This window comes from Bos grunniens, chromosome 1 (genome assembly GCF_055505025.1).
Source record: "Bos grunniens cultivar Pamir isolate PY7600 chromosome 1, Bosgru_T2T1.0, whole genome shotgun sequence".
In the NCBI taxonomy this organism is placed as follows: domain Eukaryota; kingdom Metazoa; phylum Chordata; class Mammalia; order Artiodactyla; family Bovidae; genus Bos; species Bos grunniens.
In genome coordinates this window covers 73250769-73278432 of record NC_141165.1, presented here as the reverse complement: position 1 = coordinate 73278432, position 27664 = coordinate 73250769, and the positions used below count along the sequence as shown (strand labels likewise).

General features: G+C 40.1%; 1 protein-coding gene across 4 annotated transcripts in view; it reads left to right on the top strand.

Moving 5' to 3' along the window:
• The first annotated feature begins 18090 nt into the window (after nt 1-18090).
• DCUN1D1 (defective in cullin neddylation 1 domain containing 1) overlaps nt 18091-27664 on the top strand; it is a 29924-nt gene continuing 20350 nt past the window's right edge. For all 4 annotated transcript variants that reach the window (XR_015162319.1, XR_015162320.1, XM_086396083.1 and 1 more), the window contains exon 1: nt 18091-18142. Coding sequence is in view for 1 of the 4 variants with exons in the window: in XM_086396083.1 (XP_086252209.1) it covers nt 18140-18142 (3 nt within the window). In the remaining 3 variants the exon portion in view is untranslated. The remainder of the gene's footprint in view (nt 18143-27664) is intronic.

The following is a 27664-nucleotide window of genomic DNA, read 5'->3' as shown; positions in this document are numbered from 1 at the left end:
AGGGTAGGTTTTCACCCTCTTCCTGGAGAATGTGAAAACAGATTAAGGGAAAACATAGGACTCACCAAGGCCAGCATTTCACTTATAAAACTGAAAGAATTAAAATTTAAGACAATTTCTTTAACTCTTAACTTTTTAAAATGTTTATTTCTTGTATATTTTTGCATAATTTTATTATTTGCTAATGTAATTCTCAATCCCTGGGTCAGGAAGATTCTCTGGAGGGGAAAATGTCAACCCATGCCAGTATCCTCACCTGAAAGATCCCATGGACAGAGGAGCCTGGTGGGCCACAGTCCATGGGGTTGCAAAGAATCAGATATGACTGAACACAAACACCTACCTATGGGCAAAAATATTTGTCCCTTCCTCCAACAGAATAACATACACATGAGCCCAGAAATTTGATTTTGTTATTAAAACAAAAGTGGTTTGATCTCTTAGAGACACTAAGAGAACCCACAGAAAAATATATCAATACCTTAATTATTTTTTGATTCACAGTGAGAAATGTATCTGTCACAAATCAGAATACATGTATTGATTTGAGTGGTGTGTTTCTCCTGGTGCAAAAAACACTTGGAAGCCAAATTATAATGTTGAGGCTTCTTGTTGAGCAAGAACCCAGAAGAAGGGAGTTTGTTGCATGGTAAAGGACCTGACAATGTGATGCATCTCTCTCCACAAAAGCAATGCATACTGTTGGCTCCAAAGCCCCAAAAAGTTGAAGACAAGCTACCAATCTTCTCCCCTGGGATTTCCCACTTTAAAATTTTTCATTTGCTCATTCCTATTTTTTTTTAATATATTCTTGCTTTGGATTTGTTAATACCACCATTAGCCTATTTTCCCTAAACTTTCCTGATAAGAATCACTTGGAGCACTTGACAAGAATAGATTTCTGAATAAATTTCTAAGGGGAAGGACTGGCCTTCTGCATAGTTAACAAAGGCCCCAGGAAGGTTTGGGAGTGACAAGTTAGTCCAGCGCATCTGTGTAATGTTCCCACAAGCCACTGCAGATCCTGATCCCACTGGGCTAGACAGGGCCCGAGATTCTCCATTCTTAACAGACTCCCAGGCACCTAGCCAGGGAATCGCATTTTGAATAGCATGCCTCAGTGGTTCTCAGAAAGCATGCCAGGCCAGCAGAGTGGACAACAGCTGAGGACCTCTTAGAAATACAAAGTCTCAGCCCCATCCTACACCTACAGAATCAGAAACTCTGAGAAGGGGACCCAGCCATGTGTTTTAACAAGGTCTCCAGGTAAGAGTTTGATACACCTTAAAATTCAGTAAGCACAGATCTAAAGATATGTTTAGCTGCTTTTTACTGTTTCTGATCAGGAAACTATTTCATTTGAGATGAACCTTTGTGTGTTTCTCAGTTTCTTCATCTGTGTACATTTAGATAGTTTAACTCCATTTGAGGTGGTGACTTGCTAGCACCATTGTAAAGGGTTCAGGAAATATCGGCAAGAAAGTCATCATGGAGTATTTGAGGGGAGTTTGTTCCTTCTTATTTTTACATTTAATTTTTTAAGGATCACTGAAGAAAGCATTTTGTATTACTACAAGGTAATGGGTTGTGCATGCGTGCTTACTCAGTTGTGTCTGACTCATTGTGACCCCAGGGACTGTAGCCCACCAGGCTCCTCTGTCCATGGGATTCTCCAGGCAAGAACACTGGAGTGGTTGCCATTTCATTCTCCAGTGGATCTTCCTGATCCAGGAATCGAACCAGCATCTTCTGCATTAGCAGGTGGATTCTGTTACAACTGAGCCACCTTAGATTGTCAATACAAATGCATAAAGGGACCAAATACTCAGACAACACCTGTAAGTGAAGTAATGAGTTCAGGGAGGAGGTCTGGCCTCAGAAAGTAGTTGTTCTGCAGCTCTACCCAGTTGGTGCCAGGTCAGGTGGGAATGTGGGCCCAGAAGTGGGCACATCTTTGAACTGCTTACCAGAAGTCAGAAAGCCGACTTTTTACATGATATCTCTTTATTTTTTCAAAACGTTAGCAAACTATTCACGTTTATGATAAATATTCTGTGTGCCTAACAAGAGAGGTGTCTGTTAGCAGCTCTACCTCAGAGAGACTAGTTCTGGAGGTAATAGGCTGGCCTTGTCCTCCCTGTGCATCACTGAGATGTATTGAGTATGTCTCAGAAAGAAGAGAGAGCCAAGTGAGATCTATTCCCAGCTCTGAGGGGGCCACAGCTGTGAAACGCCAACCCACACCGCGTACCATGCTCCTGTGAAAGGCCAGTCAATTCTCTTCTCTAAGTAACTCTCGGAGTAGCCAAGGGGTAGTGCTCACAGAACTATCCGGCACATTCTAAATGGGGAAACGGCACAGTTTTACACTGTGTAACCTGTCTGGAAGCTAACAATACCTAATAGTCAGGATAGTGGTCTATGGGCAGATTCAGATTTTGTGGGTCCTGAAGCTTATATTACTTTGCCAACAAAGGTCTGTTTAGTCAAGGCTATGGTTTTTCCAGTGGTCATGTATAGATGCGAGAGTTGGACTGTGAAGAAAGCTGAGTGCCAAAGAATTGATGCTTTTGAACTGTGGTGTTGGAGAAGACCCTTGGACAGCAAGGAGATCCAACCAAAGGAGATCAGCCCTGGGTATTCTTTGGAAGGAATGATGCCAAAGCTGAAACTCCAGTATTTTGGCTACCTCATGTGAAGAGTTGACTCATTGGAAAAGACTCTGATGCTGGGAGGGATTGGGGGCAGGGGGAAAAGGGGATGACAGAGGATGAGATGGCTGGATGGCATCACCGACTCGATGGACGTGAGTTTGAGTGAACTCCAGGAGATGGTGATGCACACGGAGGCCTGGCGTGCTGCGATTCATGGAGTTGCAAAGAGTTGGATACAACTGAGAGACTGAACTGAACTGAAGCTTATACAATTTGTGGGGACTCTAAGGAAAAAAAGGTGAAACGAGGAATACAAAATTAGCTATGAAAGTACACAGAGGTCTTAACCAAAGGTGGGAAAATGTTTACTTTTGCAAACTTTACCAAAAAACCAAATGCCCAGGGCATTGGAAGCGGTGGCCCTGCAGTTTCCCAAGTGTCCTTACACATCTGCCTCTGTCCTGGTGGCCACTGGCTGCCGGCAGGGGTTGGGGTCAGGGATGCAGGTGTGGGTGTTCTAGGGTGCCGGTAATGTTGGTTCTTAACCTGGCTTGGGGGTTCATTTCACAACAGTTTGTTAAGCAGTGCACTTATGTTTTTGTATTCTTATGCATATTTCATAATTTAAAAAATCATTTGAACCTTTTCTAAGTCAGCAAAAATATTCATTGGGTGAAGCAGGTCATCAACAAATATTTGTTGAATGAATGCACAAATGAATTCATTTTCGAATCTATTCAGCCAATATATACGTCAAACACCTAATGTGTAAGGATCCCTGCTAGGTATTATGTTATTAAATACTTTATAGTATTTAATACTTAAGTAAAAGAAGTAAAACTTAAAAAAGAAATTATATTTTATTTCACCATGTTTAAAAGTTAACCTGATTCTTTTATTATATTTTATATATAAATAAAAATATAAAAATATAAATATTGTTTTATGTATTTATAAGTACTCTTGCCTGGAAAATCCCATGGGCAGAGGAGCCTGGTAGGCTGCCGTCTATGGGGTCGCTAAGAGTAGGACATGACTGAGCAACTTCACTTTCACTTTTCACTTCATGCATTGGAGAAGGAAATTGCAACCCACTCCAGTGTTCTTGCCTGGAGAATCCCAGGGATGGGGGAGCCTGGTGGACTGCTGTCTATGGGGTTGCACAGAGTCGGACACGACTGAAGCGACTTAGCAGCAGCAAGCTGGATACATACTTTAAAAAGAAGAAAACAGGGACTTCCCTGGTGGTTCAGTGGCTAAGACTCTGTTCTCCCAATACAGAGGGTTTGAGCCTCGTCAGGAAACTAGATATCACATGCTGCAATTAAAAACCCTGGATGCTGGATCTAAAACCTGGTGCAGCCAAATAAAGAAATAAGAAGAAAGTGTATTTAAATTTAATACTCTTTTTAGTTTTAAAATAAATAAAAGAAAATTATTTATTTAGCATATTCTAAAGGCCAGGAATATATTTTTAAAATCATGCATAATTCCCCCACACTAGCATAGTCACTATTATTATTTTACTGTATTTCCTTTCAGCCTTCTATTTACAGGTACACTGTTTACATAATCAAAATCATTATGTTCATAAAATTTCAACACTGATTGTTTTTACTTACACATCATAAGCATCTTCCATGTTGTTACATGGTCTTCATAATTCTAACTTTAAAAACTTGTTAATTATTCCTTAGTTATCCTGGTAATCAAATAGGATATAATTTATATAACCATTTTCCTCATCTTAGACATTCAGCTTATTTAAAATTTTTGCTATTATAAAATGAAGTAGAACTTACTTTGATGTACAAAACTTTCTTTTTTCCTATTAGGATCATATGCTTAAGGATATACATCTCTCACTTATTTTTTCCTATAAATTCATATATTTGTCCACACTAAAAAAGAACTAGAACTAGTGTGGAAGTGAAAAGGAAACAGGTGGAGAGATGGTACAAAAGGGAAAATCCCTTGTGCATAGGTTTTCAAAACTCTTTATCTTGAGTTAATCCAAGACAAACCTTCCATTTTTGTATTAAAATTCATAGGATCTTCCTCCTATCAAGAATGTTCTCTTACTTTTATTTGGTGACCATGAATAGCATGCCAAAACTGACAGATTCTCTCTAGAGAATTAATTTCTCAGGTTGTCAGAAACTGTGATAACTATCAAGAGAGAATTTTAGTAGCCAGGTGTTTCAGATTTGCATTTGCTCATGTCATATATAACATTTTCATTTCAATTTAATTCAAGAGATTGAGGATCTATATTGTCTCAATTTCCCGTACCAAAAATCTGGACAGGTGTTGTGATGACTTTTTTCTGATTTGAATATAGTTACATGGAAAGTCATAAAAAGCTCTCATTACACGTTTAATTAATTATCTTTACTGTGAAATCTGGGTGTAAGTATTGGCAAAGCACTCAGAAGCAGGCATAAACAAAACACAGTCCCTCTGCTCAAGGAGTCTGTAAATTATTAGGAAATCAAGAACATAAACCTGAGTTAATTAACTTTCTAAGTAAAGTTTATGTTCTTAAAAAATTGTGTAGACACTCCAGGGAAATGTAAAGACAACACATTTACTTGATGATATTAAGGAATTATTGTTGCTTTTTTAGATGAGTTACTGGTATTGTGTTTCCCCCCCCCTAAAGACCGCTTCTTTTAGAGATACTAAAATACAAATGAAATAATAATATCTGAGATTTGCATCAAAATGATGCAGGCCATGGTATAAGTAGGGTTGGATGATGCAAGGCTGGACTTGAGATGATAATTGTAGAATTTGGGTGATGCGTGCATGAGAATTAATGATACCATTTGGTGTACTTTGTATATATTTGAAAACTTTTACAGTAAAAAATTATACCTTATTTAGTCTTTCTTTGAATGGGATATCAAAACACTATTTTTAATATATGTTTTGATATATATGTGACTGGAACCTCAATAACCCAACATACCATTTGACACCCTCTCCACCTTCATACCCCAGGCCAGCCTGCCTGCATTTTCCCCCTGGGCCTCGACCAGACGCCTGTGATCAGGTCTCAGTATCTGCCCTGCGTTACTTAGAGGCAGCTACCTGGGAGGGAGATTGAAAAGGTAGTTTGGTTAGTGAGAAACCTGACTCCTGCCTGAAGTTTAAAATCTATATTTATTTTGGAATAAACCAGAAATGATTCATCTTATGAGTTTCCTCAAGGCCAGTGGAATCCTAAATTCTCTTGGGTGAGTTTGTTCATTCTGAGCTCTAATTGAAACCACAACGTGGAAACTGGTTGACTTTTCTTTTATATACAGTATCTGTTAGAAGCAGTAACATCTGCCACCATCTCAATTCTTGTCTTCCTTGACATTGGGATTGATTTAATCAATAGAGTATACAACTAAACAAACAACAAAAACTAAACTAAACAACAACAAAAATCTAAATCAAAAAGCTTCCTGTAAAACAAATGGAAAATTACAAAATAAAAATCTTAATTTTCTGCAGTTTTACAAGCAAGGTGAAAGTGATTTGCTTTTCTTTTGAATTGTTTTGAACTGGAATTGAAATTTGAGTATAAACTTGGTACACTCTCAGAAACTGTTTCTTTTCTTGTATTTCCTCTTTGTTGAAGTTGTTCCCCTTAATTCATTGAATTATATGAATGTGATCATTTAAGTCACTGTTACTAAACAGAAAATCAGATGCCACTATTATTTGATTTTAGATTCATATTATACATGAAGATCCCATCAATGAGAAGGAAGTATATTTTTAACATTTTGAAAGGTCAATTTCTAATATCTATTCTAATATCTATTGCTATCTAGTTTAATGGTTCCCAAGTTCTTTACTCTTTCATTTTTTAATTTAATTTTTTTTGTTCAACTTTTTGGCCACAAAGTGCAGCTTGCAGGATCTTAGCTTCCCCAAACCCAGGTCAAGGCAGTGAAAGCCCAGAATTCTAACCAATAGGCCACCAGAGAACTCCCCACAAATATACAATGAACTCTTTTTTTCAGTTGTACCAGGCAGCATATGAGATCTTAGTTCCCTGACCAGGGACCCTACCCTTTTACAATCTCCTTATCATGGCAAATAGATGGGGAAACAGTGGAAACACCGTCAGACTTTATTTTTTGGGGCTCCAAAATCACTGCAGATTGTGACTGCAGCCATGAAATTAAAAGACGCTTACTCCTTGGAAGGAAAGTTATGACCAACCTAGATAGCATATTCAAAAGCAGAGACATTACTTTGCCAACAAAGGTTCATCTAGTCAAGGCTATGGTTTTTCCTGTGGTCATGTATGGATGTGAGAGTTGGACTGTGAAGAAGGCTGAGCACTGAAGATTTGATGCTTTTGAACTGTGGTGTTGGAGAAGACTCTTGAGAGTCCCTTGTACTGCAAGGAGATCCAACCAGTCCATTCTGAAGGAGATCAGCCCTGGGATTTCTTTGGAGGGAATGATGCTGAAGCTGAAACTCCAGTACTTTGGCCACCTCATGCGAAGAGTTGACTCATTGGAAAAGACTCTGATGCTGGGAGGGATTGAGGGCAGGAGGAGAAGGGGACGACAGAGGATGAGATGGCTGGATGGCATCACTGACTCGATGGATGTGAGTCTGAGTGAATTCTGGGAGTTGGTGATGAACAGGGAGGCCTGGCGTGCTGCAATTCATGGGGTCGCAAAGACTCGGACACGACTGAGCAACTGAACTGAACTGAACTGAATTATTTCTATCAACAAAGACTTTTGGTATTAAACCATTTTTTCCCCTATCAATATGCATTTTTAAAGAAGTCATAAAGTAATTTCTCCACTTTTTTTTAAGCAATGAAAGAACATAGGCAGTTCATAATGAGCTTGGAGTAACATGTATTACTACTTTGAACTAAAACAGTTCCAGCTAAAATGAAAGAATTTCAATCATTTTAGCAGTAGAAAGCTTTTCTTTAGCTAAACCATTTCTGTTAGACTTTTTTACATGTTGAAAATGGTCTGTGTTGTGATCTGTATTGCTATCTTTCCAAACATTAGTTGGGGTAATAGCTCTAATTCTAGAACTATATCATTCAAGACTCCTATAAAAGTAAATTGGTAGCAAAAACCAAATAATGTATGATTCTTTCAGATGATTTTTCTCCTCATTGCTAAGCATTATTACACATAACATTGTGGGAATTAGTAAATAATTTTCTACTTGCATGTGTACGTGCTGAATTGCTTCAGCTGTGTCCAACTCTGCAAACCTATGGACGGTAGCTTACCAGGCTCCTCTGTCCATGAGAGTTTCCAGGTAAGAATACTGGAGTGGGCTACCATGTCTTTCTCCAGGGGATGTTCCCAGACCAGGGTTCGAACCTACATCTCTTATGTCTTGTGCACTAGCAAGTGGGTTCTTTACCACTGGCACCGCCTGAGAAGCCCTTTTATTTGTATACTTGCTCCCATTCTTTCTTTTCTGTGTTTTCTTGCTGTAAGACCAATCCCTGGCTGTTGCCAGAGATCAGAGGCATCCCGAGGCTGACAAGTAGACATGTGCCCACCAGGCAGGCAGGTGGTGAAACAAGTGGCTTATATGGAAGCCCTTCCTATCCCTGCCAGGTATAGTTGATTTATAATATTATATTAGTTTCAGGTGGACAACATGGTGAATCAAAGTTATTTATAGATTATACTCCATTTAAATTTATTATAAAATATTGACTATATTCCTTCGCTAATATATATATAATACATACAATATTATATGTATGCATATAATATAATTAATATATTTAATATGTATAAATATATATGTATAAATAATATATCCTTGTATCTTATTTATATTATACATAGTAGTTTGTACTTCTTAATCCCCTACTCCTATCTTGCCCCTCCCCACTTCCCTTTCCCCACTGGTAACCATTAGTTTGTTCTCAATATCTGTAAGTCTGTTTCTTTTTTTGTTAGATGCACATTCATCTGTTTTATTTTCTAGATTCCACATGTAAGTGATATAGTATTTGTCTTTCTCTGTCTGGCTTACTTCACTAAGCATAATACCTTCCAGATGTCCCTCCATGTTGTTGCAAATGGCAAAACTTCTCTTTTTATAGCTGAGTGGTATTCCAGTGTATGTATATGTGTGTACTCTCACATCTTCTTTATCCATTCATCTGTTGATGCACACTTAGGTTGCTTCCATATATTGGCTATTGTAGATAATGCTGCTGTGAAAACTGGGGTGCATGTATCTTTTGGAATTAGTATTTTTGTCCTCTTTGGATATGTACCCAGCAGTGTAATTGCTGGATCATGTGGCAGTTCTGTTTTCTGTTTCTGAGGAACCTCCATACGGTTTTCCTTAGTGGTTGCCCCAATTTATAGTCCCATCAACAGTGTAGAAGTGTCCCTTTCTCCACATCCTCATCAACATTTGTTATTTGTGGTCTTTTTCTCACTGATTTTTCACACAATACTCTGAGGTAGATATTTTAGAGATGAGGGAATTGGGTCTTGTATTAAGGAAAATGCTGACATTGCCTTCATAATAAGTGATAGAGTCTGGTTCAAGCACAAATCCAGGTAACTCAAAGCCCACACTCTCTGCTTCACACAGCCTCCCTTTACCCATAATCCTGTTGGGTTACCTGGATGCAGTGCTTGTAAACCTGCCCAAAGACTCTTTCTTCAAGTCTCATAGTTTCCACATTGCCTGATCCTAGGTTCCTGGGGTGGATGGGCAATGATGCTGGAACTGTTTAGTTCTTTCTTTATAGTACTTCATACTGTGGCTGACATGTAGGTGTTCAATGAATGCTGAGAACAATTACATATCCTGAAATTTTGAACAAAGCTCAGATTTGAAGTTGAGAGGAAAGCAAGAATTGATCTAATCCAAACTTGCCAGTCAGAGGAACTGAGGGCCAAAGGAGACAGGTATGATTTGCTCAGTCATATGCAGACAGACTAGAACACCATTGTCTTAGTCTGTGACTTTTTCATGTCATCCCATAGGTCTATTTCAAATATTTCAAAGCTGATGCCACTCCTCAATTTGTATGTTAAATAGAGAGAACTACAGGGACTCTCTTAATGGTCCAGTGGCTAAGACTCCATGCTTCCTGAGTAGGGGACCCAGATTTGATCCCTGGTCAGGGAACTAGATCCCACATGCACAGCTGAGAGTCTGCATGCCACAACTTAAAGATCCTGCACGCTGCAATGAAGATCAAAGATCACATGTGCCCCAACTAAGATCCAGTACAGCCAAGTAAATACATAAAAATAAATACTTAAAGAGAAATACAAATGTAAAGAGGAAAAAAAAAATGGATCAGAACTTCATATAAATAAAATATTCCAGTTGCAGGTCACTTCATAACTATTATTCATGATTTCTTTTGAGAAATCATCCATCTCAAAGACTGGAATCAAATCTTTGGCACTTCTCAGCCACAAGATCAACCAAACAAATGAAACACCTGACTCAGAGGGTAGAGGACTGAGAACCTGGGCTCTGGGCCATCCTCTTCACCCAAGGTATGTGGCCCTGTCACATGCACCCAGTCCAAGCTAGGTGTTCTCTTTCGCATTTCACAGCTTGCTGTTACTCTGTACGGCTGTATCCTATCGATCAGGAATGAAAATAATCCCTTCCTGTCTCCTAACCCCTCCCTGGTGATTCTTTCCAGCCAGACCTGATCTGCCAAGTGTGCTGTCACCAGCCAACGCCTTCTGAGAGCTCACCAGTCAGGCCGGACCCTGGACCTCCGTGCTTGCTTCCCCTCCACTCAACCCTCACCCTTGCACCCTTCTTCCCCATCAGACTATCAACCAAATCAGGGGACCTCTTCAAATTCTCTAAAATTCATTACTCAGTTGATCTGCAGCCACATTTTCCTGTCTTTTGCTTGTGGTCAATTAAGGGTGGCCAGGTCACATTTCATTTCTAAAGAACTTTGCCCTGTCATCTCCTGTCCCAAATGTCCTAAAGGGTGTTTCCAGGTTTCCCCCAACAGATTAACCTATTTGGGTTTCATCTTTAGATTCCTTCATTGACGTCCTCTTTCTGTATATTTATTTTCAAAATGATAATTTCATAATATTAACAGTTTTTTTTTTCTTTTTCACAGTGCTATAGGGCTAACCTGACCTTGATATTAACTTTTTAAAAGTTTTACAACATTTGCACAGAAACTTTCTCTTTCACCAAACTCTTCTCTCATCACCCATCCCAAATAATTTCTTTGAAAAGAATGACATATCTTGAAGGGAGCAGAGAAAATGGCATTACTTACTGTGTAGCCCTGAGAAAAACACCTCAAAATTCTAAAGTGCTTGTGAAAGGCATTTCAGTATTTAATATGTCTTCTTTTGATTGAAAAATACAGAAATTACATTTAATAGGATGACATGTTTAAGGATCAGGCATATTATTGTTGCTTGGTAGACATTTATAAATGTGTAGAGGTGATTTTCCTATTTTGCTATGCACACTGAAAAACATTTATCCCAGATATAGGTGCATATTTAAAGAATAAGTCTTGGAACTTCTTGGCCAACCAGTGGTTAAGATTCTGAGCTTCCGATTCAGGGAGTGTGGGTTTGATCCCTGGGTGGGGAACTAAGATCCCACATGCCTATGGCATGAAATAAAAACAAACAAACAAACAAAAAAAACAAAGGAAGAATTCTTATCACCCACCTTGCCAATGTTTTTCTAAAATATTTATTAATTTATGGCTGCACTGGGTCTTCACTGCTGCACATGGGCTTTGTCTAGTTGCAGAAAGCAGGGACTACACACTAGTTGGGGTCCATGGGCTTTCCATTGCTGTGGCTTCTCTTGTTGTCTCTTGCCATTTTTTTTCCCCCTCCAATTGAATTATGTTAGCTTCCCAAATGCTACATATTGTTGTGCTCATGTGTGCTCAGTCACTCAATTGTGTCTGACTCCTTGTGACCCTATGGACTGTAGCCTTGTAGGCTCCTCTCTCCATGGGATCTTTCAGGCAAGAATACTGGTGTGGGTTGCCATGCCTTCCTCCAAGGGATCTTCCTACCCAGGGCTTGAATCGAGTCTCATCTCCTGCATTGTAGGCATATTCTTTAATGCTGAGCCATGAGGGAACCCACTTTTGTACTATTGTTGATTATATATTGATATTCCAGGTTTACTTTGGTTTTCATCTATTTCCTGGAAGTAAGGTCACTGATTACTCCTATTTGTTGGGCATCTTCTCCAGGCCAGCCACTGTCTAGGCCAGTGCTGACTGATACAGTAGCCATTCAGCATATGTCCAAAGCCATTCAGCTTTGGACCAGAGCACTTCAAATGTGACTGGTCCAAACTAAGATGACTTTAAGTGTAACATACACATCAGATGTTAAAGACTTACCATGGAAAAAAGTAAAATATTTCAATATTTGGAGTACATGTTGAAATGCTGATACCTTAGATATCTTGGGTTAAATATTGAAAAATGAAACAGCTAAAAATCTGTTTCTTTTCACTTTAAAAGTTTTTCAATACTAGAAAAACTTAAATGTCATATGTATCTCACATTTGTGGCTTGCATTATATTTGTCAGACACTGCAGTGCTCGCATAAGTGCTTCATACATGTCACAATGCATGCATGAGTGAATGAATGAGACAAGCTCTACTTTCCTGACCTTTCAGGACAGTTCACAATAGACCACCAGAAAGGAACCAAACAAACTTAGGGGTTGATAGAATCTCATAATTCAACCCAGTCTTTTCATTTTGAGAATAACAAGTCCCAAAGAAATTTGCATGACATGCACTATTCACTGAATAAAGACAGAAAAGCAAGGTTTTGATTCAATACCAGCTTTTCCTCTGTCATTATCAGCAGAGAATGCCTTGGTGAGGATACCAAAAGTACCCAGGAATAAATGCCTGGGATTCTAGGGGATCATCTAGCCTACTACCTGCAGAACTGTTTCAGTCATTAAGATCTCAACGAATTTACTCTTTGCAACTGATCAGAGTTGTTCCAGACAGACACCTGGTCTGAGCCATAGTCTCATGAAGGCGGGACCAAGCTGAGCCAGGCAGGGAGGTCCAGGATGGACATCTTGGGACAGTAGGGCATTGTGACCTCATCAGTGATGGCCTCAGACGCTTTCCCATTGCTGGCCCTCCAGTCTCAGCTGTTACTGCAAGTCCATTCCTCTACCATGAGTGTGGAGCAGCTAAAATCAACAGATCCACATGTTCCTTGAGGTGACAGACTGGCTCTGGTGAATATTCCCATTTTCCTATTTAGAGGGTGACCCACTGGAATACTGCTTTTGTTAGTTCTCTTCTGTGAGGAGGACAATGGTACCCAGTTTCCTAGGGACACTCCTTGAGGTTTATTCCCTTGTCCTAATTAAGGATTCCTCTTCAAATGGTTCGGAATGTGGGGGAGAGGCTCAGGCAGTCATTTCTTTGACATCCCTGGTAACATTTGTCAGTGACAAGAGAACCCCAAACCTTTCAGCTCTTCCCCTACTCTGGTGAGTTTGGTGTGAATTTGGGACCATGGTTCTCACACTAGACAGCCCTGCCCCGAGGCCTAGTCCTATCTGCTTTACCCTTTAAAAAATTATAATTCTGGACTGATAAAATCTAAATGTTATGTTTTACTTAAACTAAAATAGATTGCCTTGGTCAGTCTCATTTACTCTTAACATATTTATAAATAGGCAAGCTTGAATTCAATAAGCACATTTATGTAAATGTTGGGCAAAACTGAGTCCACTTAAGTGTGGGAGGGTGCTGGCTGTGCGTCCCAGACTAGTGCCTTTGAACTGTAACTGTGTCTACATAGTTACCCTGCAAGCTTAATTTTAGCTAGATGAACTACCAGAAATGTTAGCAATCTGTCTTTTCAGATTACTTATGCTCTTTCTTTTTGCTGAAACATAGATTTTGAAAGTATGAAATCCTTGGTTTTACATGTTTCTTTAAACAGACTTGCAACAATTTTACCAGAAAATATAATGTCTTAACATGAATTTTAAACTTAAAGGCAACAATTATTTTAAAATAGTTGCATGTTTTACCTTGAAAATTGTATTATATACAAATACTGAATATTACTTTGTCTATATAGCTATAGGTATACAGTGACTATATGTGTGTATGCACTCACTATACATACACAGAGGTGTGTGACATAAATATATGTGTATCTGTATATCAACATCTTTTTTTATATCTATGTGTAAATACAGATTTCTAGTGGGGGAGAGGCAGGATGATAGTGAATTCCACCTTATTTCCTGCTATATTGAGATTGTCACTGCACAAAATAATCTCTACAAATTCTGTACTTAAAAAACATCAACTTCTTAGCTTAAATACTTGAAACCTCATGACAAAAGAGTGATATGAACATGTTAATTAACATTCTTTAGTTAATTAAATCATGTAATTTATGCTTTATCTTTAGGAATTTTCCATTTAAAAATAATCAGGACAATTTTAACAAGTATGTTTCTCTCACTCAACCACAATGACTGAGTAATAATTCTCCGTTTCACATTCAGTACTGTAACTTGGAAGTGCAGTAATGGGTACAGTTGCTACTACATTTACCATCTGACCATATGGTATAACATACATCTGCCAAGGAGTAAAGACATCCCATTACAATAACAAACAATATAGGCACAGTCTTAAGGCAGATCAAAACATCAGTCAGGTATCATCCTTCTTTTAATTTATCCAAGTGTTACCATGGAGTATGTATATATGTGTGTATGTGTGTATATATATATATTCTATATTCAAGGCACTCATTTTGACACTGAAAACTCAGAGATCTATGCTGCTGGGTCTCTGGCCTAGAGCAGTGCACAGTCTGGCAGGGGAGGTCATGGAGGCAAACATTATCATATATGATGTCATAAGCATAATAGAAGTGTATATAAACTGTCACAGAAGTACAGAAGGAGAAACATACCTACCTGGTGGAATGCAAGGAATGAGGTCAGGAGCTTATCACAGAGAAGATGGTCTCTGAGTTGAGCATGGAGGTTTTAGGTAGGAAATAGCAGTGAAATAGTTAAGAGAATAGAGTCTGTTGCCAGACTGCACACATGCTAAGTCGCTTCAGTTTTGTCTGACTATATGCAACCCTATGAACTGCAGCTGCCAGGCTCCTCTGTCCATGAGATTCTCCAGACAAGAATATTGGATTGGGTTGCCATGCCCTCCTCCAGGGGATCTTCCCAATCCAGGGATTGAACCCATATCTCCTATGTCTCCCATATTAGTAGGCAGGTTCTTTAACCACCAGTGCCACCTGTCTGGGTTTAAATCTCAGCTTTACTACTTATTGGCTGAAGAACATTTGGCATGTTACTCAACCTCTCTGTGAGTGGGTATAATCTTTGGGCACAGTTTATAGGGTTGAAGGAAATGGCAACCCACTCCAGTATTTTTGCCTAGAGAATCCTGTGGACAGAGGAGCCTGGTGGGCTACTGTCCATGGGGTTGCACAGAGTCGGACATGATTGAAGTGACTTAGCATGCATGCATGCATAGGGTTGAAGTGAGGATTATGTGACTTAGGCTGTGTATGGGTTTAACACAGTGCCTTGAATATGGAAAGCCCTCAGTCAGTGTTAGCCTGCTACCCAGGGATAGCAGAATGAGAGATGGCAGGCTTGGGTTGTTAAAACAAATATGAGGTGCATTTGTGTGGAAGGGGGTGGAAAATTGCAAGGTTAGTGGACAAATTATGGGGAGAGAGCCTTGGATGCCACACCAAAGGGGCTCACATTTATGGAGCCCAATGAGAATGTTAAGGATGAAACTCAGATTTGTGTTATAGCAAGAGAAGTCTGGAATGGTAGGGGAAGAGTAGAAGCCAGAACTTGAGTTAAGAGGCTACTGATGAGAAGAGATACAATAGAGGCTTGGGTATAGGAGGATAGAAGATAGAGTGCAGATTCAAAATTATTTAGGAAGTGAAACTGATGAAGTCTGGTGAGCAATTAGATTAGTGGGATGAAGTAGAAGGAGTCCTGAATGACTTAAATTTCTGACTTGGCTGATCTGAGAAAAAGACAGGAGGAAAAGCAGATTTGTGGATAAGGTTTTAGATCTGTCAAGATTGACAGGCTGGTGAAGTAATCAAAATTAGTGTGCAGGCCTGCTGCTCAGGACCTAGAAGTTAAGATTTACGACTCCTGAAGATATAGATAATAGTTGACATTGTGGAACTGTGAGTGAGAGCATGACACAGCTCATACACAGGAAGAGATTCAGGGATAGTTCTGAAAAGCCTACCATTTAAGATCCAAAGAGAGCTGAGCCAGCAAAGGAGAGTGGCACAGAGGAAGGAGGAAACATAGTAAAAAGTGGAATCATGGAACATAATGGAGAGGAAATCTAAGGCAAAATTGTTCAAATGCAGTAGAGAGGTCGGAAGAACCGTTTGTTGGAGGTGCTCTTGTTTAATTGACAAGTCATATCTGACTCTTTTGCGACCCCATGGGCTGTAGCCTTCCAGGCTCCTCCATCCATAGGATTTTTCTGGCAAGAACATCAGACTGGGTTGCCATTTCCTTCTCCAGGGGATATTCCTGACCCAGGGACTGAACCTGCGTCTCCTGCATTGGCAGGTGGATTCTTTACTGCTGAACCACCAGGGAAGCCCTTGCTGGAGTTGGCAGTCAGGAAAAAGAGCTTAAGAAAACCCATGAGCTGTTACCTTAGTGAAGTATAAGTTTGTGGAAAGAGAGACAGTGAATCCTCATTAAGACCCTGCTGCTGCTGCTGCTGCTAAGTCGCTTAAGTCGTGTCCGACTCTGTGCGACCCCATAGACGGCAGCCCACCAGGCTCCCCCGTCCCTGGGATTCTCCAGGCAAGAACACTGGAGTGGGTTGCCATTTCCTTCTCCACATTAAGACCCTAGATGTTACTTGATATCTCAGGTCAAATGCTAGGTGAATTCCTGGAAGGAGAACATCTATGGCTGTGGTCCAGCTTCAGGCTTGTTGCATTAAGTAGATCTGGTCTGTCTTTACTGAATATTTTCCCAGGGCTTAGCAAGGAGTCTGGGACATTAATATGTGCACACTGAAGGCTGGTGAAAACAACGGATATGTGCTTATTGGTAGCCAGGGATGGGTCTTAGTCCTGGGAGCTTCTGATACATGGCTGCTCCAGGAAGTGTCAGGAGGCCCCCGCCCCCGGAACAGCCAAAGAAGTTTTGATAAGAATTTCAAAGCCCTGAAGTCACTGGGTTGATCTGGCAGCCTATGCTAGTATTAGAGGGGAAAAGGATGTTGTTGAGTACAGTGATAACAGGTGAGATTGATAACACTTCCACTCAGGTTGGTTCTGTCCTGCAATACAGATTTTTTGGCTTCAGTCTTAGATGTGATTTTTTGATGTTTGCTTTATTACCTGTTTTCTTATTTCCTTCCTTTGTGAAAGCGTCTCATCTCTTTAACTGGATAGTCAATTTTTTAAGGTCAGGGACCACTCCAAAGAATCTTTTGTACTCCCTGTGACATTTGATCCCCGGCAGAAAATCCAGGTACCCTGAGACTCATGAGACTTAAAACCAAGATCGTATCAACCCTTGTTAAAAAAAAAAAAAAAAAAGATAGTTCTTTATTTTCCAAACTTATCCTAGGAAGGTTGAACTAAGCGCATATTTAGAGCAAGGCACTCTATCCGACACCAGAATGGCATGAATGAGGCCCTGAAACCTCAGTCCTCCTCGCCTGGAATCCTAGGGCCATCCCACTGGTCTTCCTGTGGACACAGGTCAGGGAAGAGTCTGGGCCATTCTAAAGGGCATTCTGGCTCCCACATGGGAGATCATGGTTTCCTCCGGTATGTCCACGTGGGGGACCCGAAGCAGTCCAGATACTGGTCTGGGAGAAGAAAACACTTGGGGGTGGAGGTGTTTTTACTATTTTCTCCACCCCTACACCTTCACCCCCACCCCCCGCCTTTTGGTATTGATGGGAAGGGGTGGTTTGGGTCGGATCTAGCGCGTCAGTCCTAGCCCTTCCAAGTGGTCCCCAGCTGCTCAAGTCTTCGGCCACCGCTCTTCCCCTCCTCCAGTCGGTGGAGACCCGGCCCGGCAGTCGGACGGCGTAAGGAGCGCGTAGGCAGCGTAGGTGGTGTCCCCCGGCCCCCCACACGCCGGGGGCCGCCGGACGCGGCGGGAGGATGTCTGCGCGCGCGGTGCGTGCGTCGCCCCCTGCCCCGCCCGCGCCCCCCCCCCACCCCACCCGGGGGGACCCCCGCACCCGGGGGAAGCCCCGCGCGGGGCGCCCGCCGCCCGCCCCAGTCCCTCCGCCTCCCGGAGGCCCGGGGCTGCCTCCTCGGGCCGCGCCGGGGCCGCCCCGCACTGCGCATGAGCGGGAGCCGGGCGAGCCCGTGAGAGGAGCCGCTGCCGCCGCCGCCGTCCATTCGCTGCGGAGCCGGAGGAGGAGGGGAGAGGCCTGGAGGACACCAACATGGTGAGGCACTGCGGCCGCCCGCCCCGCCGGCTGGGGGCCGGCGCAGCCGCGCACCCCCGCCCCAGCGCCCTCCGCCCCGCGGCGACCCCGCCGCCCCGAGCTTCGGCCTGCGGCCTCCGTCCCTCTCCCCGGCGGGGCTCTCTTCCCTGCCTCTCCCTTCCTCCTTCGCCCCTTCCCGCCCGGGCGCCGCCGCTACGCGAGAGCCGAGGAGGCGGAGCGGAGCCGGGCCTAGTCGGGAGCCCCGGGGAGTTTGGGACGCGGGGAGCGGCCCCCAGTGCCCCTCACTGGGCCCGACGCGGCGGGAGCAGGCGTTGGGGCGGGGGGAGGGGATGGGGCAACGGCCAGGTCCCTGCCCGGCCCCCACGCCGGCTCCATTGTGTCTGGCCGGGGACCGGGGTCAGGGGTTCCGGGTAGGAGGCTCCCCCCGCCCGGAGCCGGGGCTTCCCCCTCCGCCCCGCCGGGGAGAAGGAAAGACTTTGTCGGCGCTCCTCTCCCTCCTCCGCTCCGGCTCCAGCACCCCTCAAGTCTCCAGGCAGTTTTGCTTGGGGCGGGGTAACAGCCCTCTTCTTTCTCCATCACCTCTCGCTGTGTCCCGTGCTCTTGGAAAATGGGAGTTTCACTGGCCAGTTGGTGGAGGTTATATTTACCTCTTCTGAGAACATGGGAGACCGCTGAGCTGGGGGGACGTGGGGGGAGGGGGAAGTACGGAAGTGTAACCTGTTCTCATTTCATAAAATTAGGAGAAACAGACTTGCTACCTTTTGAGCACATATTTTGTTTCCTTGAGGTGGGAGGAGTAATTGCTTTATTATGCCAGTTAAAGACTATTTGTGATTTTTAAAAAACAGTTTGTCAAGTTAGTCCCCTCTGCTTTTTTGTTTGGAAAATGTCCTACAAGCTTCAAGACGTGGTGTTCAAGTTATGTGTTTACAGTTTGGTAATAATGTACCTGACTCTTGGACTTTTTGTTTTTCAGAAGCGATGTTTGGCATTGTAGTCTGAGCATGAGTTGAATTCCACGCAGGTTACTGTATGAATAGACAGTAAAAGTGATATTATTGTCCTTTTGCTCATGGGGAACATAAAGGCCTCTTTGAGAAGGGTGTATGTGTGTCTGCTCCAGTGTCTTTGTTTTTGGTTGGTCTTATTTCTGCTGAATGACACTTGGCTCGTCTCAGCCTCCAACTTAGAATTTTGGTGTCGTGTATGAATATGTGGTTTCGTTTACCATGTACTCAAGATCTAGGTTCTGCGGTAAGTTCCATGAAAGCTGACCATTTGTATTTGTAAGAAAACTTGCCATAAAGTACTGGTTAACGTTTAGATTGACGTTACATTGTTCAAAGATCCAGCAGGGGTAAACTAAACAGTTTCCAATTTCTTAAGTATTTTGACGGTCATAGATGTTACTCCTAAAGTTTCCAGACGCTTGGCTTACAGGAGTAAGCTTGAAGTAATGAAATGTAATTCCCTGGTAAACACCCAGTGAGCCCATCGAAATGCGTTCTGTTCATAATAGCCTCCAATCACCATTATCCTCTGGAATCCAAGGTGTTGATAATGCTCATTACCTGTTCATGAATTCAGGATTCACCTGATTCAAATGAGAGTTCAACTTGTATTGGGACTTGTAAGCATTTGTCCTTTTATTGCCATTGAAGTAGCTAGTTTTGGAACTTAGCCATAACTCATTTAATTACACTAGTAATGGGAAGATATTACTAATTTAAAACTTTTTTGTGGCTGAACTCAGATCATGTCACCAGAATTGTCTTGGTATGCTTTTGTTAGTTTGGAAGCTAAATCACCACAGGCCCAAAAAGAATTTAGGCCATAAGAATTTTCTAGTTTTTCATTGTAAGTTTATTATACTTACAATTATTTCTTGATACAATTTTGGGGCTAATGTTTCTTAGTGTGTGTAACGCAGTCCATCTCTAGAGCACATGTTATATTGTCACTTCTGGGATTCGGGGTCAGACTTAAATGATGGAATATCTGAATTTTTTTTTTAATATCTATTTTGTGTAAGAAAAAAGTTTGTTCATTTAACCTACCTGACACCCACATAGAGGCCAAAAATAGCTCCAAAACTAGACAATATTTTGTTACTCCTGAAAATCTTTTTAAAAAGTGTTTGACTTCTGGCTTGTTTTCTTATTCGTAAGAGGACAGGATTTGATAAAGGTACATTCAGCTAAAATGTTTGATTTTAATGATTTTTCTTAGATGTGTGAAGTTGTAGACTGTGTAATCTACTAGATTTTTATACACTCACAGCATCATGAAATTTTTACACCTGAAATATATCTTCAGAGATCATCTAATTGACTCCTCTTCCCTTTTTAGAAGAAGAAATTGAGGATCAAAGAGGTTTTGAGGTTCAAGTTTGCAAAATTATTAATTGCAGAACTGAAACTAATTTTTCCTGGTTTTACTATTTTCCCCAGTACTTGTGGTACATATAGTCTTAGCTCACATGAAATCTAATGAAGTGGTTGAAAATTGATTTGAAGTTAATTTATTCATTTAAACAGAGGGAAACCCAAGTGTTATTAATGAAAATGTTAAATAACAAAATTCAGATGAGTGGTTAGTGCTGTTAATTTACTATGTCTTTAATGTTTTTTTTTATGTGTGGACTTTGAGATTTAAGATTATATTTTCAACAAATGTCAGAGTTTGTAAGTCTAGATTAATGTAGGCCTGTTCAAGGTTGTCTTCCTATTTCACATTGTTTTGCATATACATAAGTAGATTAAGGGAGGGCCTTAATTAATTTTAATAATTATTTCTTAAATGCCTACTGTATGCCAGGCACTGTTCTGGGCACTGGGGATGTGGATACACACGCATAGACACACAAACACATATGTATATATATGTATAGACACACACACACACACACACACATATATATATATATTTTTTTTTTTCCCCTTGAGATAAAAATCCCTGCCCTGATGAGGGTTGCATTTTTACTAGGGAGAGACAAATAATAAGCATAGTATATATATTTTTTCTTCCTTACTGTGTTAGAAAGTGTAAAGTGCTTTGGGAGAAAAGCAGTGTTGGATGGGGGGAATTGGGCGTGTTGGGGCACAGTAGAATTGGGGGTGCAAAACAATGTTTGCACCACTGATGAAGTCGATTTTGAGCTGACTGGGAGATGAAGGAGTAAGCCACCCAGAAATGTGGTCAGTGAGTTTGAGGAGCAGTGAGTCCAGTGTGGCTGGAGCATTGTGGTTGGGGGAGAGGGGCATGTTGGGCATTGGAGCAGATGAGTTGTGAGTGGTAAGGAGTGGAGACGGGCATGGGTGGACATTGGAAGGATGTTGTGTTTTTACTCCAAGAGAAATAGGAAGCCAGTGAAGGATTCTGAATGGTATGATAGACCTTGTTTCTACTGTCTCATAGTGTCCTGTTACAGATAATTACGTCCCAAGCAGTTTTTAAAGACAAGAAGAAATGCAGCTTCTGTGTGTCGTTTTGAATTCTGAGTAAGGTGACTGCCCAATATTTAATAAATAGTAGTTGAACATCAAGTTTACCTAGCCATGCTAGTTAATAAAAACAGCAGAGTACAATCTCTTTTGTAGATTGTTTTTGAGTATGTAGTAGTTGGCATGTCATTTAATGACTATGCAAAAAAACTGGGCCTTTGGGGAGAAGGAAGGACATTAGTGTTTATTGAGAACATACCCTCTGCTAGTCAAACAATTCACAGCTGTTTTTTATCTCCATTCCAATTTGTGAGATAGATATTGCTACCTCCTTGTATCATGTCTGAAAAAGGACGTTCAGCGTTTCTAAAGAGATGACCAAGGTAAAGAGTTAGTATGTGAGAGAGCAAGGGATTAGAATCCTGGTCTCTGGTTACACACTTCGTCTACCCCTCCTCTTTTTTTTTTTTTTAAAACCCTGCAAGCAGCCTTTCCGTATGAGTGTGGAATTTTTGATTGATTTCACTCTGGTTTCTTCCTTGTATTGAATAGTGACCTAGTTGTTTCCGTATCAAATCAGATGATCTGATGTAAACATTTAAGTAACTGAAAAATTAGAACTCTTTTGGTACATATGGTAAAAAAGTTGAAAGTAAAATTAACTCGTGGTGGTGGGACTTTTTTTTTTTAAGTTTTAAAAGAGCTGAGCTTATTTGAGTCAAGTGGCTCTTTTGATTATGACTTCATAGGTTGAATAAAGCATAATGAAAATCTGTGAGAAAGCCCCCTTTTAAATTTGAGTGTATGTTGCTCAAGTTGTGATAGTATTAGCCATGACATTTGATGAAGAGAGATAGTTCCAAATAGGATTCAGTTGCTTTGTGGACACAAACAAGCTCTTGAATAACCTGCTGACTATCTAGTTTACCTAGTCACTTTAGATGTATATCCCCACCTAAGAAAAAGCCAAAACAAAAGGGGAAAATGCCACTGAAGTGTCTTTCATCATTTTGTTGAATCCATTTTATATAATTCAGTTCAGTTCAGATAATTAGTACCCAGTAAAAGTGATTAGACTGCTTATTTGCATTGTAAAATTTTAAGAGAGATTTTACTTTAAACAGTTTTTTGCTAAAGAATTCTGTTTCAATCCACTTTTGAATCCCTTAACACTGAATAGCGTTCAGCAACAGAGTTTAAGTTGAAGTACATGGCCGATTCCTTTGTAATACTAAGATATTTGTATTTCAGCAAACAGAGCACTTATTTACTATTCAAGGATTTTAATATTTCTAGGTTTAGAAATTGAGTAGACACCAAATTTTAGAATTAGATTTCGTTTTTCAAGGATCATTTATTCTCTTTGTGAAACAAATATCCATGATGGTTGAATGCTAGTCATTATTATAACTTCTTTAACTGTGAGACTTTAAAAATCTCATTTAATTCTTTGTTGTTTTGTTTTCACCTTACTAATTTCTTTGTTAATATGAGATTTCATTAGAAAAGATGTTTGTGGAGAGAAAGATCAAATTTAAATTAGCTGCCTTGCCTGCTTGTTAGATGTTCAGGCTTTAAGTTTGAGATATGAGTTGAAATATGACCAACGGAAGTACTTTAAGGAGGTTATTTCTGTCCTATTATCAAAGGTAATCAGGAATAACTTTTTAATAGTCAGAGCAGTCTTCTCTAAACCAGAATCAAAACATTTATTAATTTACAGTGGTAAGCATCTTTTGAAAAATAATTCTGAGGATGCGAAGGAGAAAAATAAACTTTGACCAGTGGAACATTTTTTTAAAACCTTTGAGGAAAATCCTTTAAAAACTACAAAATCAGTCTGGATCTTACAAGTGTACTTCTGAAATATTTTTTCAGGTGAATTACCATTATATAAAACATCATTAGGTACAGTGATTACATAGTATAGTACGTTATTCCACTTTTGACTTAGAGCTAGTGCAGCATCTCTCTAAGAAGAGTTCATTTTAACTGTCATCTAAGTGCAGGAAGTATACAGATGAATGATGAGAGCCACAGGCCTTAAGTAACTGTTCTAAACTGCAGATTATAATTTATGTGAATACTGAGGCTTTGGGGTTTTGTTTTGCTTAATATTTGAAATTGTACACATTTGATTGTATTTTCTGGCTATAATCTGTACATGTTTTGTTTCTTCTCTGAGTTTCGAACTTTCTATTGGAAAAGGAAACCCTGACTTTCCCTAATTTTCGCCTTTCTATAGTTAAAGCTATAGATTGTGGCCACGTTTTTAAAAATAGACTATGACAGGACAGTAAACACATTTTTCTTAGAAATAGTCTATCCACCTCTTCTCCCCTATCCCTCTTCCCCAAAAAACCTAAAAGGAAGTTCTCCCCTTAAATTAGTCTTTTGGTTAGTAAGGGAATGCTTAATGTGCAATTTTTGGTCAGAATGAAAATTTTATACATTTGAAACGAAAAAGGCCAGTTGATTAGTTATTTAACTTTCCATAAAAATAGGTGAAGAAATATTGCTCACAATCCCCTCTCCCCGCAGTGCACACAGTAATTGCTCAGTGGTTGCACTTTTGCCCTTTTTGTTTTCTCTCTCACTTGACGACAGTGTAAAATAAATGGAAAAACTGCATGTCTTGAAGCTAGGCACCAGGGTTTCATTTCTGGTTCTGCTACGTTTTGGGTAAGTCTGTCTTTAGATAAAAGGAGCTCTGAGGTTTGATCTCCACATTGGTTAGAAAAAAAAAGAATCAATGATAGGCAGCTTGGACAATTGATTATTTAACAATTAAATATCTAGCACAGAGCTGGCACACAGTAGGAGCTCAAATGTTAGCTTTCAGTTTTCTGATTATGGTAGTTGTTATTCTTTATTACTATCTTACTTACACAAACTTATTTTTTTCTCTGGAGTATATTCTTTGTGGACTTGTAAGGAGTCCTTACTATGTTCTGGTTACAGTTCTAAGAGTTTAACTCTAATCAGTTCAGATAACCTTCACACCCTGTTTACAAATGAAGAAACTGAAGCACATAGAGATTAAGTAATGATCCTAAAGTCACACAGCAATTAAGAGGCACAGGTGGGATTAAAATCCTGCCAGTCTGATTTGACAGTCTGCATTCACCTCTCTGTTGCAGGTAGAAGGGAAGAGAATTTCTAGTGACTCCTACCTAGATTCTTAGCCTGGCTTTCTGATAGAACTTTGCCCCTAGGTGAAAGTCTTCTCTGGGAATAGAAAGTAGCCTGGTTAGTTGAATTGATTTTTCTTGAACTTTTGATTTCAGACCTACAACCTGTGAGAAGGCCTTTTTATAGATGAGTGGTTTGGGATGTTGGTAACATTTGGCTATATCTGCTGGATACTATGTATCATATATAGAAAGTATGACTTTCTGGACTTAAACCAGCTCTTCTAAATTTCAGATGAAGTTAAATTGTTAATTATATGGTAAACACATGAGAACTACATCCAGAGCTTTTAATGAAAATTATGGATGATCATTACAGTGTTTGAATTTTTAAAACATTGTCTTTTGTGAGGTAAGACTCATCAAATCCTGAAATAACTAGAATTGAGTTAGAAAATTAATTCTTTTAAAAATATAAAGGCCTTGGTATCTGTTTTTCTGGAGTTTAGACTGAATTTGAAACTTAAAGAGTACGAGATTGAAATTTAAGGGTGAGATTCTATTCAGAATAATAGGAATAATAAAATCTTAATTTTTTGTTTTAAAAATGCCACCCGTTAAAATTATTTTTATTTTGAAATTGTTACCTAGAAAATAATTTTCCATGTTCAGTTTTTTTCTTGATGGAAGTACTTTTGTAACTTTATTATCATTTTTTGTTTTAAAGCTTTTTTTGAGTCCCTATTCTTCTATCGCAGTAGACTGTCAAGTTCATTCACTTGGCTGTATACTTGGCTATGTCCAAAGTATTTGTCTTGATTTTTTCCCCCCCAGATAAACTGTTATTTTAAATGTAAATTCCAAAGTTCTTGAGTGGAAAAAAAATTGGAAACATCTGCTAAATTTAAGTATTAAACTATATACTGATAACCACATTTTTTTAAATTTTGGAAAGATGAGAAAGTAGATGCTTTTTACTGTTCAGATTATAGTATTTCTAACTTTAGTAATCTTTGATATAATTGTTATTAGCTTTCTATTACAAGACACAGTGTTTCTCTGTTTTTCTCCCTACCTCTCTTCCTTCCTGTCTCTTTCCCCTTTGTTTTGCTAGAATTAGAAATAATTAGGGTCAGTTCAGTTCAGTCGCTCAGTCGCGTCCAACTCTTTGCAACCCCATGGACTGCAGCACGCCAGGCTTCCCTGTCTGTCACCAACTCCCGGAGCCTACTCAAACTCATGTCCATCACGTTGGTGATGCTATACAACCATCTCATCCTCTGTTGTCCCCTTCTCCTCCTCTCTTCGATCTTTCCCAGCATCAGGGTCTTTTCCAGTGAGTTGGTTCTTTGCATCAGGTGGTCAAAGTATTGGAGTTTCAGCTTCAGCATCAGTCCGTCCAGTGAATATTCTGGACTGATTTCCTTTAGGATGGACTGGTTGGATCTCCTTGCAGTCCAAGGGACTCTCAAAAGTCTTCTCCAACACCACAGTTCAAAAGCATCAATTCTTTGGTGCTAAGTTTTCTTTATAGTCCAACTCTCACATCCATACATGACTACTGGAAAAACCGTAGCTTTGACTAGACGGATATTAGACGGATATTAGTTGGTGAAGTAATGTCTCTGCTTTTTATATGCTGCCTAGGTTGGTCATAGCTTTTCTTCCAAGGAGCGTCTTTTAATTTCATGGCTGCAGTCACCCATCTGCAGTGATTTTGGAGCCCCAAAAATAAAGTCTGTCACTGTTTCCGTTGTTTCCCCATCTTTTTGCCATGAAGTGATGGGACCGGATGCCATAATAATTAGGGTATATTCTGTATTTTATACATTTTACGTACTTTGCCAGTATTGAATTTCCTTGAAAATTTGATAATCTCTAGATAGTTTTCACACTTGAGTCCTAAAGATTGTATTGCTTAATCTTGTTAAATGACCACCCTCGTTTGTTCCTTTTAAGTAAGTCTTAAATAGCATGTACTACATTTGAGTGCTGAATCATTGCAGTTGTCATATGTTTTTGCTCTTAGGAAGATACCCACTGGGTTTATAGTAGAAATAGAGACTCTCCATCTGTTTTTTCTTCCACCTCAGTTTTCTGTCCACTTTCTCATCCCTTATAAAATACTTCTTTGCTGTCTAAATACCCTTTTCCTCTTTCTCAAGTTGATAGAAATTTAAATCTTTGGTCTGTACCCTCAAAATCAGAACTGCTTGCCTGGTGCCCCCTTGTGGCCTGGGCAAAGGGGATGGGTGTGCTGTAGCTCTCCTAAATAGGCCTGGGGAAAGGGCGGATGTGTGTAGCCCACTCCAGCTTCCTCGAGGCAGCCTTTCCCTAGTAAGAGAGCAGGTGGTAAGATTTATTCTAGGCACAGAGAGCTGACAGAGGAAAGGTCAGAGTGCATTAAAAGTACAAAAAAAGGGAGGGTGCTCGTCAGACTTTGCACAATGGAATTGCTCATTACGACTTGGCCTAGCAGAAATTTGTACTGTCGGTTCTCAGTGAGGTATCACTCATTAGCCTCTGTGGTGTTGCAAATGGGTAGCTGCAGCCCTTTTTCTTAAAATATATTGCCCCATATACTGGAAATTTAAACCCATTAAAATAATTTCTGTTTGCATATACATGGACATTATTTATACTTTTATTTCAAGTAAGATATGAGATGGAGTTAATTCACTTATATAATTGTTATTAGTTTTTATGGATATGACTGTTTTTTATCTTTGTCCCCTCAATTTTCTAATATCTTGCTTTCTGACAGGAAGTCATTAGTACAGTGAACAACTTTTTGACTGGCAGAAGTGACTTAAGCTGTGTTTTTCCTCCCTCTCTTCAAAACTCATTCAAGCCTCAGGAAATAACATGGGATTTAATACTGTATGATACACCCCTGCCGCCCCCCAATAATGTTGATTGCTTTGCTGCCTCTTAACTTCTAGGAAAAT